Raw genomic sequence first — 18,796 nt, forward strand, 5'->3', positions numbered from 1 at the left:
GGAGATTGCAAAAAGGCACATGACAGCATGCCTGGAGATTGCAAAAAGGCACATGACAGCATGCCTGGAGATTGCAAAAAGGCAGGTGAAATACTTTTTTTTGTATTTTATTAGGAGTCCCATTAGCTGTTGCAAAAGCAGCAGCTACTCTTCCTGGGATCCACACAAAACATTAAACATGACATACTGTATTACAGAACATTAACAGACAAGAACAGCACAATGAAAGAACTACATAAATAAATAAAAATGGCACACAGCCTATATATTATTACATACACTCAAACTATCTAGGTCAAATAGGTGAGAGGCGTTGTGCCGTGAGGTGTTGCTTTATCTGTTTTTTGAAACCGGTTTGCTGTTCATTTTAGCAATATGATATGGAAGGGAGTTCCATGCAATAATGGCTCTATATAATTGTGTACGCTTTCTTGAATTTGTTCTGGATTTGGGGACTGTGAAAACACACCTGGTGGCATGTCTGATGGGGCAAGTTACTGTGTCAGAGCTGTGCGTAAATTGACTATGCAAACAATTTGTAATGTATAGTATTTTTATTAGCCCTCTGGTTACAATGAAGAGAAAGACGTGCAATCCTGTTCTGGGCCAGCAGCAGCTTAATTAGGTTTTTCTTTGCAGCACCTGACCACATGACTGGACAATAATCAAAATAAGACAAAACTAGAGCCTGCAGGACTTTCTTTTGGAGTGTGGTGTCAAAAAAGCAGAGAATCTCTTCATTATTGTCAGACCTCTCCCCATCTTTACAACAATTGAATCAATATGTTTTGACCATGACAGTTTAGAATCTAAGGTAATTTAATTTAGCCTCCTCAACTTGTTCAACAGCCACACCATTTTTTACCAGATTCATCTGAGGTCTAGAGCTTAGGGAATGTATTGTACCAAATACAATGACCTTAGCTTTAGAGATGTTCTGGACCAGTTTATTACTGGCCACCAATTCCAAAACTGACTGTACCTCCTCGTTAAGGATTTCAGTGACTTCATTAGCTGTGGTTGCTGACATGTATATGGTTGAATCATCAGCATACATGGTCACACAGGCTTTGTTAAATGCCAATGGCAGGTCATTGGTAAAAATATAAAAGAGTAGAGGGCCTAGAAAGCTGCCCTGTGGTACATCACACCCTACAACCCTCTGAGCTCTATTAGATAGATACTGAAGTTCTGAATCCACGATGGCAGAGGTTAAAAAGCCATAAAAAAATAAGTTCTCAACAGCAGGTTATGGTCAATAATATCTTAACTGAAATCTAACAGTACAGCTCCCACAATCTTCTTCCTTGCTGAGTGGCCTTTCAGGTTATGTCAATATAGGACTCGTTTTACTGTGGATATAGATACTTTTGTACATGTTTCTTCCAGCATCTTCACAAGGTCCTTTGCTGTTGTTCTGGGATTGATTTGCACTTTTCACACAAAGTATGTTCATCTTTAGGAGACAGACGGCGTCTCCTTCCTGAGCGGTATGACGGCTGCGTGGTCACCTGGTGTTTATAATTGTGTACTATTGTTTGTACAGATAAACGTGGTACCTTCAGGCATTTGTAAATTGCTCCCAAGGATGAACCAGACTTGTGGAGATCTACAATTGTTTCTGAGGTCTTGGCTGATTTCTTTTGATTTTCCCATGATGTCAAGCAAAGAGGCACTGAGTTTGAAGGTAGGCCTACAAATACATCCACATGTACACCTCCAATTGACTCAAATGATGTCAATTATCCTAACAGAAGCTTCTAAAGCCATGACATAATTGTCTGGAATTGTCCAAGCTGTTTAAGGCACAGTCAACTTTGTGTATGTAAACTTTTGACCCACTGGAATTGTGATACAGTGAATTATAAGTGAAATAATCTGTCTGTAAATAATTGTTGGGAAAATTTCTTGTGTCATGCTCGAAGTAGATGTCCTAACCGACTTGCCAATACTATAGATTGTTAACAAGAAATTTGTGGAGTGGTTGAAAAATGAGTTGAACGAGTTGAAAAATGAGTGACTCCAACCTAGGTGTGTGTAAACTTCCGACTTCAACTGTATATGTATAGCAACACCTCCCCCATAAGCATTACTGTCTCTTCTATAGATGTACTGCTACTGCTGTATCATCATAGGCATTATCTAAGTGAGTCTCAGAAATGGCTAATATTGGCTAATATATTATGTTATTTGATGTTAGAAAGGTATTGATTTCATTAACCTTATTTCTATGGCTAAATATATTAACATGGCCACGTTCAGCCATTTCCTGGGTAGCTTCTCAGAGATAAACACAATATGGATAATAACAAAAAACGCAAAAGAAAAACACAAACATTCAGAGATCGTAAGTCAAAAGATTATGTGGTCTGATGAGACAAACATTTTACTCTTACCCGCAGATGCCTTGTTCATCTTGTCCGGGCAGAGATTGAAGTGTGAGCTTGTTTTTCCCAGTTATTTTTACATTTTCTTCACGCCTACATGAATAATCATTTTTTTTATTTTTTTATTTTAAAGCATTGTAAACTTTATTTTTGGTCCAGTGGATGGTCGGTCTGTGGCCATGACTGTCTGTGAGTGGTTGCATTTCTCCACCCTTATCCCTTGACTGTTTACAGGAACAATGGTGAGGTGTTTGCTCTGTCCCTGTACTATAGATTGCCCTTTAACCTTTGTAGCCTTCTGCCTGGTGTGTTTAACTTGTCTAAAGTATGGTATCTTTAAAGCAATTTTTTTATTTGTATTTTTTTATTTGTATTTTTTTTCTAGTTGAGTATATTATTGATATTGCTTTGTGTTGTCTTGTGTGTGTGTGTGTACAACTTAATAAAGAGTTTTAAAAAAACGTTTTAGTCTTTGGTCTGAATACAAAGTGATATGTCTTAAGAAAACCAGGCACAGCTCATCACCTGTCTAACACCATCTCTACTGTGAAGCATGGTATTTGGCTATGGGGATGTTTTCAGCAGCAGGGACTGGGAAACTGGCAAGGATAGAGGGAACAATGAATACAGGCAAATCATTGATGAGAACATGCTTCAGAGTGCAAATAACAATGACCATACGCATACAGCAATGCTGGAATGGCTTCAGAACAAGAATATGAAACAGCTCAAAATCCGGTGTTTATGTCAAACGGTTTTGTTATAATTCAGTCTTCTGTGATGTACACTGAGTGTAAAAAAACATTAAGAACAACTTTCTAATGTTGAGTTGCACTAAGCCTAACCCTTTTTGCCTTCTGAACAGCCTCAATTCGTCAGGGCATGGACTCTACAAGGTGTCGGAAGCGTTCCACAGAGATGCTGGCCCATGTTGACTCCAATGCTTCCCACAGTTGTCTCAAGTTGGTTGGATGTCCTTTGGGTGATGGACCATCATTGATACACACGGGAAACGGTTGAGTGCGAAAAATCCAGCAGCGTTGCAGTTCTTGGCACCTACTTCTATACACCGTTCAAAGGCATTTACATCTTTTTACTTCCCCATTCACCCTCTGAATGGCACACATACACAATCCGTCTCAATTGTGTCAAGGCTTAAAAATCCTTATTTAACCTGTCTTCTCCCCTCCATCTACCCTGATTGAAGTGGATATAACAAGTGGCATCATGAAGGGATCATAGCTTTCACCTGGATTCACCTGGTCGGTCTATGTCATGGAAAGAGCACGTGTCCTTAATGTTTTGTGTCAGTGGTGTAAAAATACTTTAAAATACTACTTAAGTCATTTTTATGGGTATCTGTACTGTTTACTCCATACATTTTCCCTGCCCCCCAAAGTACTCGTTACATTTGAAATGCTTGGAAGGACAGGAAAATGGTCCAATTCACACACCCCACTGTGAACAGACGTCAATTCAACGTCTATTCCACGTCGGTTCAACGTAATTATATTGAAATTACATGGAAACAATGTTGATTCAACCAATGTGTGCCCAGTGGGACTTATCAAGAGAACATCCCTGGTCATCCCTATTGCCTCTGATCTGGTGGACTCACTAAACACAAATATAGTGTTGGTGTGTACCCCTGGCTATCCGTAAAAAAAATGGTGATGTCTGGTTTGCTTAATATAAGAAATTTGAAATGATTTATACTTTTACTTTTGATATAGCTTAATATAGTTTGGCAATTACATTTACTTTTGATACATACTTGAGTACATTTAAAACCAACCATTTTTGACTTTTAGTCAAGTAGTATTTTACTGGGAGTCTTTTTTTATATTAAGTATGACAATTGGGCACTTGTTCCACCACTTTTCAGTGTATACGAAGTGTAATATTGGGATGCAAACTCAAAATTGAATACATTTCAATTTGACATGGTACAGGTGTCTTCTTTTTTAAGCCTATAAAAATGTGTGTGAGGTGTACTGTGTACTATAAACACTCTGTGAGACCCTGATTTAGCCCACAGCAGTAAAAGGTTAACAGAGTTTGACAGAATCCGCAAGGAAGAATGGGAGAAAATCTCAAAATCCAGATGTGCAAAGCTAATACGGACATACCTAAGATGACTCAAAGCTGTAATTGCCATCAAAGGTGCTTCTAAGTATTGACTCAGGGGTGTGAATACTTATGTCAATTATACATTTCTGGATTTCATTTTCAATACATTTGCAAAAATGTAACACAAACTGTAACACAACAAAATGTGGAACAAGTCAAGGGGTATTAATACTTTCTGAAGGCCCTGTACATTACATTACTATGTATATACATATCTTTACTATGCATTAGCAAATGTCAGGGTATTCATAGTGACAAAAGCAAACATAAATACATTTGAAAAGATGAACATTGATAAGTCTGCTAAATGACTTAAATGTAAATGTAAATGTATAAGGTAGAAGAAACATTGATGATACATACTTGTTCTTTGTTTTTTAAATGAAAGACTTTTGCGCAGTGATAAACAGAAACAATCTCACAACATTGATTGTGGAAATATCAAAGAAGGATAAAATGAGATTTGTTGGTAAAATAATTAAAGTTTTTAAAAAGCATAAAGACATATCTGTCAGATTTTCCAAGCCTTTTTGTAGGGTAAAAAGTGGAAAAAACAAGGTTTGTCTTCGTGTCAAAGCCTACTATCCTCAGCCTTTCATTATCTGTTAAGCAGGCTCCCCTTTTCATTATCAAGGCACGGTCTGGCACCCGAGTACTCAAGTGGCGAGGCAAACACAGTTTGTGCATTTCCTTTGCCGTTGTTTATTTACGATTTACAAGGCCGCTCAGTAAATCCCAAATGAATTGAGTACCATTCCAACTCAAATTGTTGAGGCAAATGGTAAACAAACACTTGCCAGTACTGTGTTGTTGTGTGTTTAAAAAAAAAGAAGAAGCAGCAGCATCAAGTCAAACCCAGAGCACGTATTTACAGGTTTTGAACACTCAGCGCTTCATGGAAATCCCTCTCCTAACCACGCTTTCCTGATTAATAGTACCTTCCTCAAGCCTCCTTCAGTTTCACATAATTGCCCGGGTTTCAAGCGTGCATCTATAATTTCATACATTTTCATCTCTCTCCCATTAATTGCCATGGAGCAGAGTGACTGTGGCGTGGATAAGGTTGCAGGCCATGGTTTAATTACCGTAGAGCTATTTCTATTGATGTGTTCACGGCTGCCCTCACAGGTCATGAAATTACAGAAGCCGTGGCACAGAAGTGCACACTTGCAAAAAATGTAGTCATGGAGTTTGATTGGACACAAAGAAAAGTAGATTAACACTCGTAAAGGTTAATCTTCCAATCCTTTAATGAAGCATAGTTCTGGTCGTTACACAAAGACATGGCTCTGCGATGGACAATGAATTACAGTCCAATGAAGAGATTCATAGAACGGTGAACAATACTGAGCATAAACTTCGCCTATAAAATGAGGGATAAGGGGTAATATTGCATGGTAGTGAAATATACAAAACATTCTCTCGGCGTACATCCCTTTGTGGAAGGCTCATCGAGAGGCAGCCAATATAGGGCACACAGACAGCTGTCACCTGTTTTGTTTTCATGCGAACCATCACATTCCGTCTTTTTACACATTTCCCATATTTCATGTCTTTCACTAACAGCCCTGTAGGGCTTATTCATCTGTTGTGTTCCACACACTCCAACAGCCTTTACATCTGCCGGTTAGCATTCTAAACCGAAGAATCAGGTGTAGCTGCGATCTGACATCAGAGTAGTAGGATTCCCCTCAGGGTGAATACAAGAAGAAGCACCAACTCACCAAGTCCTTTGTTTGTCTCCTCCCTGTATGTGTTTCAGGTTTCCTCAACTTTGCCATGAGATATATTTAGCGTGTACTAATCCCACCCATCGGTTCCACAATCAGAGCGGGGTAATGAGGGACAGAGAGGACGCCACACGCCACACAGGTATCAACTTGTTAGGGGGGCCCTGAGCCAGGATGATAGTGCAACAGTACCAGACTCCATTGCATGATCTAATTGGCAGATCCAGTCTGTAAGCCTATCTCCATTAGCTGACTTGTCAGCGATACTAAAGCACGGGCTGTGTTGGACAGAATAACCTCATCAACAAATAAAGGCCGAACCATTTAAATCTGTTTAGTTTGTCATCCAAACACATTTTGGGATTGGAGACCCACCTAAAGGCTTACCTGTCATGGATTCCACATGTGTCAAACTGCAGCTCCTTGTAGTTTCCCAGCCGTCCTTGTTGCACCTGGTTCAGGTCCATGGGCTGGCTGTTGATGGAGATGAGACGCATGCACCCCTGGAACGCCAATGTGGGGTTCTCACAGCCTGAGATGTTCAGAGATGGACAACCTGTGACACAGATCAGAAGACATGTTGCTAAATAGTTGCATTTTCATCATTCAACATGTCCTGTATACATTTTCAGATAATGTCTTCAGAGGCTGCAACAAGACCTGACCATCAAGTCCTGGTTTCACGAGTGTGACAATATTGCGTTAGGAGGTAGGTGAAGGAATCAGGCGCAGGAGAGCAGAGATGTCCGAGATGCGTAATTTTAATGGGCAAGTAAACCAAATACAAGTAAGGCACAATACAAAAATCAGACGCCCTCGACAACAGAGAAACCCGTTAGTCACGAAAGGAGGAACAAACAAAGCTCTTCAATTTATACACACAGTATGAATGCGTGAAACAAAAATGGGCACAACCTAACCGAGCAACCTCACAGTAAAATAACCCCAAACAAACCTAGGCAGGCAACAGGGTAAATTATACACACAGAAATTAAGGCAACTGAAGCCAGGTGTGAAAGAACCAAAGACAAAACAAACAGAAAAGGAAAAAGGGATCGGTGATGATTAGTAGGCCGGCGACGCCGACCGCCGCCCGAACAGGGAGAGGAACTACCTTCGGTGGAAGTCATGACAGTACCCCCTCCCCTGACGCGTGGCTCCCGCAGCGCACCGACACCGGCCTCGAGGACGACCCGGAGGACGAGGCGCAGGGCGATCTGGGTGGAGGCGGTGAAACTCCCTCAGCATAGATGGGTCTAATATGGTCCTCCACCGGCACCCGGTATCTCTCCTCCGGACTGTACCCCTCCCAATCCACGAGGTACTGAAGGCCCCTCACCCGACGCCCGAACTGCATACGCAGGCGCCCCCTCGAAGTCCAGGGGGATGGAAGGGACCTCCCGCACCTCAGCTTCTTGAAGCGGACCAGCCACCACCGGCCTGAGGAGAGACACATAAAACGAGGGGTTAATATGGTAGTAAGGGGGAAGCTGTAACCTATAACCCACCTCGTTTATTCTCCTCAGGACTTTAAATGGCCCCACAAACCGCGGACACAGCTTCCGGCAGGGCAGGCGGAGGGGTAGGTTTCGGGTCGAGATCCAGATCCAGCCTCGCTGCGGTCTCCGGCGGCAATACAACTGCAGAAACCTACCCACATCCTGGTTCACTCTCTCCACATGCCCATTTCTCTCGGGGTGAAAACCCGAGGTAAGGCTGACCAAGACCCCCAAACGTTCCATGAACACCTTCCACACCCTAGACGTGAACTGGGAACTCCGATCAGAAACAATGTCCTCAGGTAACCCGTAGTGCAGGAAGATGTGAGTAAACAGGGCCTCCGCAGTCTGTAGATCCATAGGGAGACCGGGCAAAGGGAGGAGATGACAGGACTTAGAAAACCTATCCACAACAACCAGGATCGTGGTGTTGCCCTGTGACGGAGGCAGATCGGTCAGGAAGTCAACCGACAGGTGTGACCAAGGCCGCTGTGGAACGGGAAGGGGTTATAACTTCCCACTGGGCAGGTGCCTAGGAGCCTTGCACTGAGCGCACACCGAGCAGGAGGACACATAAACTCTCACGTCCTTGGCCAAAGTGGACCACCAGTACTTCCTACTAAGACATCGCACCGTCCTACCTATGCCCGGATGACCAGAGGAGGACGTGTGAGCCCACCAGATCAGCCCGTCACGAACCTCCAGCGGAACGTACACCCATTCAGCTGGACACTGTGGTGGAGTAGGCTCTACACGTGATGCTCGCTCGATTGTTGCGTCCACCTCCCATCGGGAGGAGGATCGATGAACCACTCCTCCATATGATACAGTCGGGACAGTGCGTCTGCCTTAGTGTTCTGGGAACCTGGTCTATATGAGATAGTAAACCGAAATCGGGTGAAAAACATAACCCACCTTGCCTGATGAGGGTTCAGTCTCCTCGCCGCCCGGAAGTACTCCAGATTACGGTGGTCAGTCCAGATGAGAAAAGGGTGTTGAGCCCCCTCAAGCCAATGTCTCCACACCTTCAGAGCTCTGACGACAGCCACCATTCCCAATCTCCCACATAGTTTTGCTCTGCCGGGCTGAGCTTCCTCGAAAAGAAAGCACAAGGGCAGAGCTTCGATGGCGTACCCGAACACTGTGAGAGCACGGCTCCAATCCCAGCCTCGGATGCGTCCACCTCCACAATGAATGCCAAAGAGGGATCCGGATGCGCCAGCACGGGAGCCAAAGTAAACAGAGCCTTCAGGCGACCAAAAGCTCTGTCCGCCTCAGCCGACCACCCCAGATGCACCGGCCCCCCTTCAGCAGTGACTTAATGGGAGCAGCCACCTGCCCAAAACCCCAAATAAACCTCTGGTAGTAGTTGGCAAACACTGAAAACTAATGCACCTCCCTTACCCTGGTTGGAGGGGGCCAATTACGCACGGCTGCAATGCGGGGACACTCCATCACCAACCCTGATGTGGAAATGCGATACCCTAGGAAGGAGACGGCCTGTTTGAAGAACAAGCATTTCTCAGCCTTGACGTACAGGTCATGCTCCATCAGTCGCCCAAGTACCTTGCGCACCAGAGACACATGCGCGGCGCATGTAGCGAAATAGACCAGAATGTCATCGATATAAACCACCACATCCTGCCCATGCAGGTCCCTGAGAATCTCTTCTACAAAAGATTGGAAGACTGCTGGAGCATTTTTCAACCCGTACGGCATGACGAGGTACTCATAATGGCCGGATGTGGTACTAAACGCTATCTTCCACTCATCTCCCTCCCGGATACGCACCAAGTGATACACGCTCCTGAGATCCAGTTTTGTGAAAAAGCATGCCCCGTGAAATGACTAAATTGCCGTGGCAATGAGAGGCAGCGGGTAACTGTACCCCACCCGTGATGGAATTTAGACCTCTATAGTCAATGCACGGACATAGACCTCCCTCCTTCTTCACAAAAAAGAAACTCGAGGAGGCAGGTGATGTGGAGGTGATGTGGAGTACCCCTGCCCCAGAGATTCAGAGACATTTGTCTCCATAGCCACCATCTCCTCGTGTGACAGGGGATACACGTGACTCCTGGGAAGTGCAGCGTCTACCAGGAGATTTATCTCACAAACCCCTCGCTGATGAGGTGGTAATTGGGTTGCCTTCTTTTTACAGAAGGTGATAGCCAAATCGGCATATTCTGAGGGATTGCGCACGGTGGAGATTTGGTCTGGACTTTCCACCGTCATTGCACCGATGGAAACCCCTACACACCTGCCTGAGCACTCCTCTGACCACCCCTTTAGAGCTGTCTGTTGCCACGAAATCTTGGGGTTGTGACGGGCCAACCAGGGGATCCCCAGCACCACCGGAAATGCAGGAGAATCAATGAGGAAGAGACTAATTCTCTCCTCATGACCCTCCTGCGTAACCATGCCCAGTGGAGCCGTGGCCTCCCTGACTATCCCTGACCCTAATGGTTGGCTCTCTAAGGTGTGCACTGGGAAGGGTTTATCAATCTGAGCAAGGGGGATCCCTAAACAATGCAAAAAAACGCGGTCAATAAAATTGCCTGCTGCGCCCGAATCTACTAGCGCCTTATGCCGGGAATGAGGGGAAAATTCAGGAAAATAAATGAACACATACATGTGACCAGCAGGAGGCTCTGGGTGAGCCTGGTGCCGACTCACCTGAGGTGTCCGAGCAGTGCTCGGCCTGGCGTCTCGACTCCCAGAAGGACCCCTCTAGCACCGTCAGCAGTGTGCCCTCTACGACCACAGCTGGTACAGGAAAGGGCTCCTCCTCCGGTTGCCCTCGCTGCAGCACCTCCTAGCTCCATGGGCGTTGGAGTGGAGGGGCTGGGGGATAAAACTGACAGGGCCCGATCCGGATGTCCGCGGGTCTCCAGCAAGTTGTCCAACCGTATGGACATGTCTATCAGCTGGTCCAAGGAGAGGGTGGTGTCTCTACAGGCTAGCTCCCTACAGACGTCCTCGTGCAAACTGCACATATAGTGATCGATCAGGGCCCTGTTGTTCCTTCCCGCGCTAGCAGCCAAGGTCCGGAACTCTAGGGCGAAGTCCTGTGCGCTCCTCTTCTCCTGCCTTAGATGGAACAGACATTCACCCGTCTGGGTAGTGGTCCCTCGCCGAGTCTGGATCGTTCCATACGGCGTTGGCAAACTCCAGGCTTTGCCTGAGAGGCAGGAGACGAGGGCGTTCACGCTCTCACCTCCCGAAGGAGCCGGATGAACGGTTGCCAGGTATAGCTCCATCTGGAGTAAGAACCCCTGGCACCCGGCCGCCGTCCCATCGTACTCCCTCGGGAGTCGAATAACACTGGAACCAGGCAACGAAGGAGAGGGTTGTGGTACTGGTTGGAGTGTGGCTGGTGGAGGTGTAGGAAGGCCACCTCTCTCCCATATTTCCATCGTCGCCATCACCTGATCCATCGTGGTCCCCAGCCGGTGTAACACTGCCATGTGGTGTTGAACGTGCTCCTCCATAGATGTTGGGAGCGCGTCAGCTCCTGCTGACTCCATCGAAGCTGGTGCAGGATTCTGTGACAATATTGCGTTTGGAGGTAGGGGAAGGAGTCAGGTGCAGGAGAGCAGAGATGTCCGAGATGCATACTTATAATGGGCAAGTCCACCAAATACAGGTAAGGCACAATACAAAAATCAGACGCCCACGACAACAGAGAAACCCGTTAATCACGAAAGGAGGAACAAACAAAGCTCCTCAATTTATACACACTCAGTATGAATGCGTGAAACAAAAATGGGCACAACCTAACCGAGCAATCTCACAATAAAATAATCCCACACAAACCGAGGCAGGCAACAGGGTAAATTATACACACAGAAATAAAGGCAACTGAAACCAGGTGTGAAAGAACCAAAGACAAAACAAACAGAAAAGGAAAAAGGGATCGGTGATGGCTAGTAGGCAGGCGACGCCGACCGCCGAGCACTGCCCGAACAGGGAGAGGAACTACCTTTGGTGGAAGTCGTGACAATGAGATAGTGATGCAGACAACAAGACTCATTGTGTGTGGTCTTACCTCCGAAGTAGAGGCTGTTTCCTGCCTCCATGTGGTCCCCCAGCTCGATGGTTGAGGACGGCTCATTGTCCAGGGTCGTGGTGACTTGAAGACCTTGAGAGCTGAGACTCACATAGTGCCACAGTCCATCGTTCACTCTGTGACCTGTGGAGACAGCAGGGTGTGTTTTCTGTGTGAGACTTTTACAGGCTCATCAAACATCAACTACATGTTCATTCAGGGATTACTGGGATTGGGATCTCCAACATATTGTAGGTACTAGGCTACATATTACATTATAAATCATAGCCTATCAATCGCTGTGTAAGCTACAGTATGGTCACATGGTGTGTCTTAATAACTGTCCTACATTTCCAAACAAGAATGGAAGATGACATGGGAATGAAAATGAACGACAAGTGTGGCTGGTCAGATTGAAGCTAAATCGTTGCCAGAGGACATAACGTAATGGTTATTATTGGATGAAACATTCATTTGACCGTAGGTTCAAGCTTCAAACAGACATAGCAGATTGTGGTATATCCATTTTGATTGTCCTTTATAGTGAAGGGCTTCCAAGCTGTAATGGTCTTTCTGTGTGTCTATAATTCCCTCTGTGCCTGCCATCTGCTGAAAGTCTGGGCTCTGCAATCCAACGTAATTATACATGTTATTTCTCTCTGACTGCAATCCTATAGCGCTCATGTCCAAAATACAAGAATGACATTTTTCCTCAAGCCATTCCAAGAAGATTAAATGTGTTTTGAGTTTCTCGGGGGCAAAAGGTCATATGAATGATGTTGATGTAATGATGTGCAAAACCAAACACAGACAGTCTCCCCCTGGATGATGGATTAGCTTTTCACTGTCGGTCTACTTCACTGGAATAAAGACTTTTATTATTTCTGTCTCCCTGGGTGTACACTGATTCCAGCCCATAGTGTGGGTCAGCTAGGCTAGAGGCTGTTGGCCTGGCCCTCACCGGTGGAGACCTCTTCTTTCTGCTGGGCTGACGTGTGATGGGTCAAGCGCAGCCGGCTGTTGCTTATCTGCAGCTCCAGTCTCTGGGGCTCCAGGGACAGCTGGGTGGAGAGCAGTAGCCCGTCTGGGTTCCATGTTCTGAACTGGAAACGCACCGTGAAGCCTCCTGAAGCAGACGGCGTGGCCGGGAGCGACAGGAAGCTGCTGCTGGAGCTCAGGAATGTGGTGGACACCAGCTGGGGCTGCGAGCACGAGAAGGTCACGTTGCCCTGGTGACACACATGGAAAACACAGATAATGGAATTATTCACTCATACCATCAACATGTTGGATTTACTGTACTTTTACTGTACCATTCATCTGAGCAGAATAAAATACAGTGAGCTGATAAAGAGATTTACTGAAAATGATATTTAGAAAACTAACTCGCCTGCAAGAATCACACATTTCCTTGATAACGCCATATGAAGCTGAATGACTATCTTGAATTCAAAAGGTGCAGTACAAAAGGACTACAGGCAGAAGTGTCATATAATATCAAACTATAAAATTCTGAGTTTCTCCCCTCCAATCTAGGTTAGCCGTCAGGTGGGCAGAGAAAGAACACACCTTAATTCCAAGTGATCCAGAGGCCTTGTGAGGTATATGGACCAAAAGAGCAGCTATGTCAATTGAGGTCAGCGGCCCATCAATCCCAGTGCCTCAGAGGCAGAGAAGAGCAATCGGCAGCACTTTGACTCTCATTGTGATCCCTTACCAGATAGTATTCCACATTGAAATTCCATTACGGATTCCATCATCGCAGTCACTCTCTCACTTGTAAGTAAAGGCCTTTTAACATAGCAATCAGATTTCCGAGGGGAATAGGGTGTCTGTGATGCAATGTAACGCTTTGGCTTCTGTCTGATTTGATTGGGGGGAGGGTGTCCAAATTATAGGGTGTGCCTACGGCTGAATCTATTCATGAATTTAGACTTAATGACACAGTAGTGAGGATCAGATAGAACTACATTTTTTTTCTCTACGGACAGTGTCTCTGCCCTGGATCTCATACAGTTTGAGGGACCATGGAGAAGGCTATGTGACTAACTCAAATACAAATGTGATTAAACAGAATCACATTGTAGCAAAATGTGAAATCTCACAGCAACAGTACAATTAAAACAGACTGTCTGTGACCTTTAATAGGCATTGGTTGACTAACTACTTTGTCCCCATACTATTTTAAGGATGTACTAATAATCTATGGTACGGTAGATGAGAATAGTTGTCTTACCACACTGTAGATCTGAGGTTTGCGTCGCTTGGCGAGGTCAATGATGTTGATCCCGTTGTAGTAGAGGTTCTCAATGCAGCCATGGAAGTTCTTCCTCAGGAAGGTACCAGGTTTACCTGGCAGTGGGATGCCTCCGAAGCTGAGCTTTGATGAGGAAACAGGGTGAAATGACAACATCCTCTTAGAGTAAGACATCTTGGTTGAACTATTTACTTGGTCTGAATAAGTATCTGACTATTCTACAGTATATGTTAGCATAAACACACCTCATAGTCCACCTCCAGAGAGTCTCCTTCCCCCTTGGTCCTGAAGTGCTGTGTGTGGGTGTCCATGGTGAGGTTGACCTGCTTGTTGAAGCGCTCGATGAGGACAGAGTGCCAGTGCTGGTCATCCAGAAGACTGCCCAGAGTGACCGCAACACGACCACTGCTGAACCGCAAACGGGTGTCATCTGAAGACAAAGAAACCGAGAACAGATCATATGGTTACTTTAATATTGATATAGATATTGATCATAAAACAGGACGGTTTATCGAGGAAGATGGAGCTCTTATAGACATTCTGAAAACAAACTACTTGAGAATGGTCTTCCCCAGACTCAGCTCTACACAATGTGGATCCTTAACAGTCTGAGTCCAGCTAGTAAATGGAGCTCAGGTGCAGTGGTAATTGGAAGGGCAGCAGAACACAAACATTCAGTTACCCTCCCAGACTGCTCCCCAGGCTCATTTTAAATGGTTCAAAAGACTCCTACATCTGTACCCAGAGTCCCTTGTGTCCTGTAACCCATTACCTCTGCCCCTTGACCTTTCTGATGACCTCTCCCAGGTTGAGGTAGAGAGCCAGCCTGCCTGCCAGGTCTGTGCACATTATTTTCCAGTCAAAGTTTATGAGAAATTTGCTTGTTTGATGCACAATTCATAACATTTAGATGTACAATACAGAAGAGAAAATAGACTTAAAATATGTACAAATATATATTTTAAATGCCACCAATCAAAAAGGGCACATTCTTCCTAGGAGAGCAAACAGGCAGGTGGTCCAGCACCACTAGAGCCGTATCTGTGCAGGTGCCTTGCAGCCTGCCCCGATGTGACAAACTCACCCATGTTGAGGAAGAGGGCCAGCCTGCCCCAGTGTAACAAACTCACCCAGGTTGAGGTAGAGGGCCAGGCTGCCCCGGTGTAACAAACTCACCCAGGTTGAGGTAGAGGGCCAGCCTGCCCCAGTGTAACAAACTCACCCAGGTTGAGGTAGAGGGCCAGCCTGCCCCAGTGTAACAAACTCACCCAGGTTGAGGTAGAGGGCCAGCCTGCCCCGGTGTAACAAACTCACCCAGGTTGAGGTAGAGGGCCAGCCTGCCCCAGTGTAACAAACTCACCCATGTTGAGGAAGAGGGCCAGCCTGCCCCAGTGTAACAAACTCACCCAGGTTGAGGTAGAGGGCCAGCCTGCCCCGGTGTAACAAACTCACCCAGGTTGAGGTAGAGGGCCAGCCTGCCCCAGTGTAACAAACTCACCCAGGTTGAGGAAGAGGGCCAGCCTGCCCCAGTGTAACAAACTCACCCAGGTTGAGGTAGAGGGCCAGCCTGCCCCGGTGTAACAAACTCACCCAGGTTGAGGTAGAGGGCCAGCCTGCCCCAGTGTAACAAACTCACCCATGTTGAGGAAGAGGGCCAGCCTGCCCCAGTGAAACAAACTCACCCAGGTTGAGGTAGAGGGCCAGCCTGCCCCGGTGTAACAAACTCACCCAGGTTGAGGTAGAGGGCCAGCCTGCCCCAGTGTAACAAACTCACCCAGGTTGAGGAAGAGGGCCAGCCTGCCCCAGTGTAACAAACTCACCCAGGTTGAGGTAGAGGGCCAGCCTGCCCCGGTGTAACAAACTCACCCAGGTTGAGGTAGAGGGCCAGCCTGCCCCAGTGTAACAAACTCACCCATGTTGAGGAAGAGGGCCAGCCTGCCCCAGTGAAACAAACTCACCCAGGTTGAGGTAGAGGGCCAGCCTGCCCCGGTGTAACAAACTCACCCAGGTTGAGGTAGAGGGCCAGCCTGCCACAGTGTAACAAACTCACCCAGGTTGAGGTAGAGGGCCAGCCTGCCCCAGTGTAACAAACTCACCCAGGTTGAGGTAGAGGGCCAGCCTGCCCCAGTGTAACAAACTCACCCAGGTTGAGGTAGAGGGCCAGCCTGCCCCGGTGCAGCTCCAGGGTGATGTAGTCGCCCCTCTGACCCTCTCCGTGGAGCAGCACCCCCTCAGCCTGGTGGCTCTTGAAGCGCAGCGAGATCACATCCTTCACCGTGCTCATGGACTTCTGGTTAAACCGGTAGAGCAGGGAGCTTCTGCCATCAAAGTCTGCCACGTCTGACTCTGAAGGCAATCAACAGACAGTGAAATGGGTTGTCATTGGGATACTTGTCCCCTGTCACTGTGAGCTTCATACCTGTTATGGTAATGTGGCTATATCAGTGATGGCATTGAAATGTATTATGCTGGAAGCCATTTCCATGTGTAACTGGATGGGAACAATCTCTGACATACACCTGTAATTTTAATAATTACTGCACATGCTCTAGTGCTCACCCTTTTCGGTCATACTACAAAATTGATTCCTGTAAGTCCTCAAGAATGCAAGTTATGAATTTGTCATGGGGGCATTTTCAGATTTTCCAATGTAATTTAGTCATTGGAAGACCTCGAGGACTCATGCATAGATACATGAATCTGTAACGGCAGTATTGTAATGACATTGCATAGCAAGTCTCTCTCTTCTCATCTCTCTCTCTTCTATTCTCTTTCTATCTCTGCTCTCTGTATCATGAATTGATCAACCTGTTTTATAGTTTGAATTGAGATGTGTATGGTCTCTCCTCATTGAGATGCATTGAGGTGCATGTCACACAGCATTTATTAGCAGAGCACACATTCATCCAATATTAATACAGGGATCGTGCTGTGGAACAGTTCGGCATTATGAAAGTGCTCACTCAGGGTTAAATACAACTGTCTTTCACAGAGCAGTAATTCACTGTCTGATCCAGTTAATGCTGCTTCAGAATGTGTGTGAGAGGCGTCCCAGTGTCCCTTTTATTTATACAGAAAAAAATATAAATGCAACATGCAACAATTTCAAAGATTTTACAGAGTTACAGTTCATATAAGGAAATCAGTCAATTGAAATAAATAAATTAGGCCCTAGTCTATGGGTTTCACATGACTGGGCAGGTGTGCAGCCATGGGTGGGGCCATGGAGTGGCATTTTCTCACCCACTTGGCAGCCAGGCCCACCCACTGGGGAGCCAGGCCCAGCCAATCAGAGTTTTTTCGCACAAAAGGGCATTATTACAGACAGAAATACTACTCAGCACACCCACACCCCTCAGACCATCCCACAGGTGAAGAAGCAGGTCCTGGGTTAGCATGGTGTGGTCTGTGTTGTGAGGCCGGTTGGACGATGTTGTTAGAGAAATTAACATTAAATTCTCAGGAAACAACTCTGGTGGACATTCCTACAGTCAGCATGCCAATTGCACGTTCCCTCAAAACTTGAGACATCTGTGGCATTGTGTTGTGTTTCAAAACTGCACATTTTAGAGTGGCCTTTTATTGTCCCCAGCACAAGGTGCACCTGTGTAATGATCATTCAGTTCAATCAGCTTCTTGATATGCCATACCTGTCAGGTGGATGGATTATATTGGCAAAGGAGAAATGCTCACCAACAGGGAAATAAACAAATTGTGCACAGCATTTTAGAGAAATAGACTTTTTGTGCGTATGAAAAATGCCTGGGATCTTTTATTTCAGCTCATGAAACATGGGGCCGACACTTTACATGTTGCATTCATAGTTTTGTTCAGTGCATTTAGCATTACCAAGGCAGAGTCTGACTCTCAACTGTCATGCCTGCCTGGCAGTCACCGTTTGTCTCTGTTAGCTGGTGGGAAAATTTGTGATAAATGAGAGAAGAGCATCAATATCAAAATACTCGCTATCTCTATTTCTGCAGTTGTCCTCAAACGTCCTGCTTTCATCAAAGGGTATACACAAAAGTAAGGTGTTCTGGATGTAAGGGGTGTTCTGGTCACTTACTGTGGCATTATGATATTAGCTGAATGTGTATGGTCTGTGTGTAAGGCCTGGTGGTCCCTTTATTGCAGGCACATCCTAATGTGTATGGTCTGTATGTTAGAGGTAGGGGTGGTCTGGTCACTCACTGTAGGCACAGCCGTACACCTCCACTCTGAGTCCCACCCAGCCACTGGGGTTCCAGTCCAGCGGGACGAAGCGCAGGAAGCGGCTTCTGATAGAGTGGGACAACTTGTGGTGAATGACACTGTCAGCATTCACGTTCCCCACAAACCTCTGGAGACACACAGCAGAGAGAGGGGAAGGGATAAAAAGCAGAAGAGTTAGATGCAATGCCAAGTGTTAATATACAGGGGCGGGGTATTCTTGAGGGAACTGTATTCATCAAACAAAACCAGAAATTACAGCTTCGTTATTAAGGGAGTCACTGTTAACCAAGCATGGCTCTCTGAACTGACCTTGTATCTTCTAGAGGAATGAAATAATTAAAAAGGGTTTTGTGTCATCTAGGACTTAATGTTTTGGATCATAACATTAAAGAGGGTTAGTTTCCAAGATCTGTTAAAGATACTGTATTAGTATTCTGCAACAAAACAAAACTTGTGCCATATGTTTCTCTTCACCTGACCCTACTTTTAGATAAAACATAACAAATGTGTTGCTTGGGTTGGGGATCCTGGGA

General features: G+C 45.8%; 1 protein-coding gene across 1 annotated transcript in view; it reads right to left on the reverse strand.

Annotated features, from left to right (window-relative positions):
- The window catches only part of LOC135519408 (contactin-associated protein-like 5), a 68,344-nt gene that overhangs the window by 23,374 nt on the left and 26,174 nt on the right, over positions 1-18,796 (reverse strand). Inside the window, exons 4-10 of the mRNA XM_064944612.1 lie at positions 18,243-18,390; positions 16,194-16,397; positions 14,297-14,481; positions 14,031-14,174; positions 12,756-13,023; positions 11,795-11,938; positions 6,635-6,803 (exon numbers count right to left, since the gene is read on the reverse strand). Coding sequence (XP_064800684.1) covers positions 6,635-6,803; positions 11,795-11,938; positions 12,756-13,023; positions 14,031-14,174; positions 14,297-14,481; positions 16,194-16,397; positions 18,243-18,390 — 1,262 coding nt within the window. The remainder of the gene's footprint in view (positions 1-6,634; positions 6,804-11,794; positions 11,939-12,755; positions 13,024-14,030; positions 14,175-14,296; positions 14,482-16,193; positions 16,398-18,242; positions 18,391-18,796) is intronic.

The sequence above is a fragment of the Oncorhynchus masou genome, chromosome 29 (genome assembly GCF_036934945.1).
Source record: "Oncorhynchus masou masou isolate Uvic2021 chromosome 29, UVic_Omas_1.1, whole genome shotgun sequence".
Lineage (NCBI taxonomy): Eukaryota > Metazoa > Chordata > Actinopteri > Salmoniformes > Salmonidae > Oncorhynchus > Oncorhynchus masou.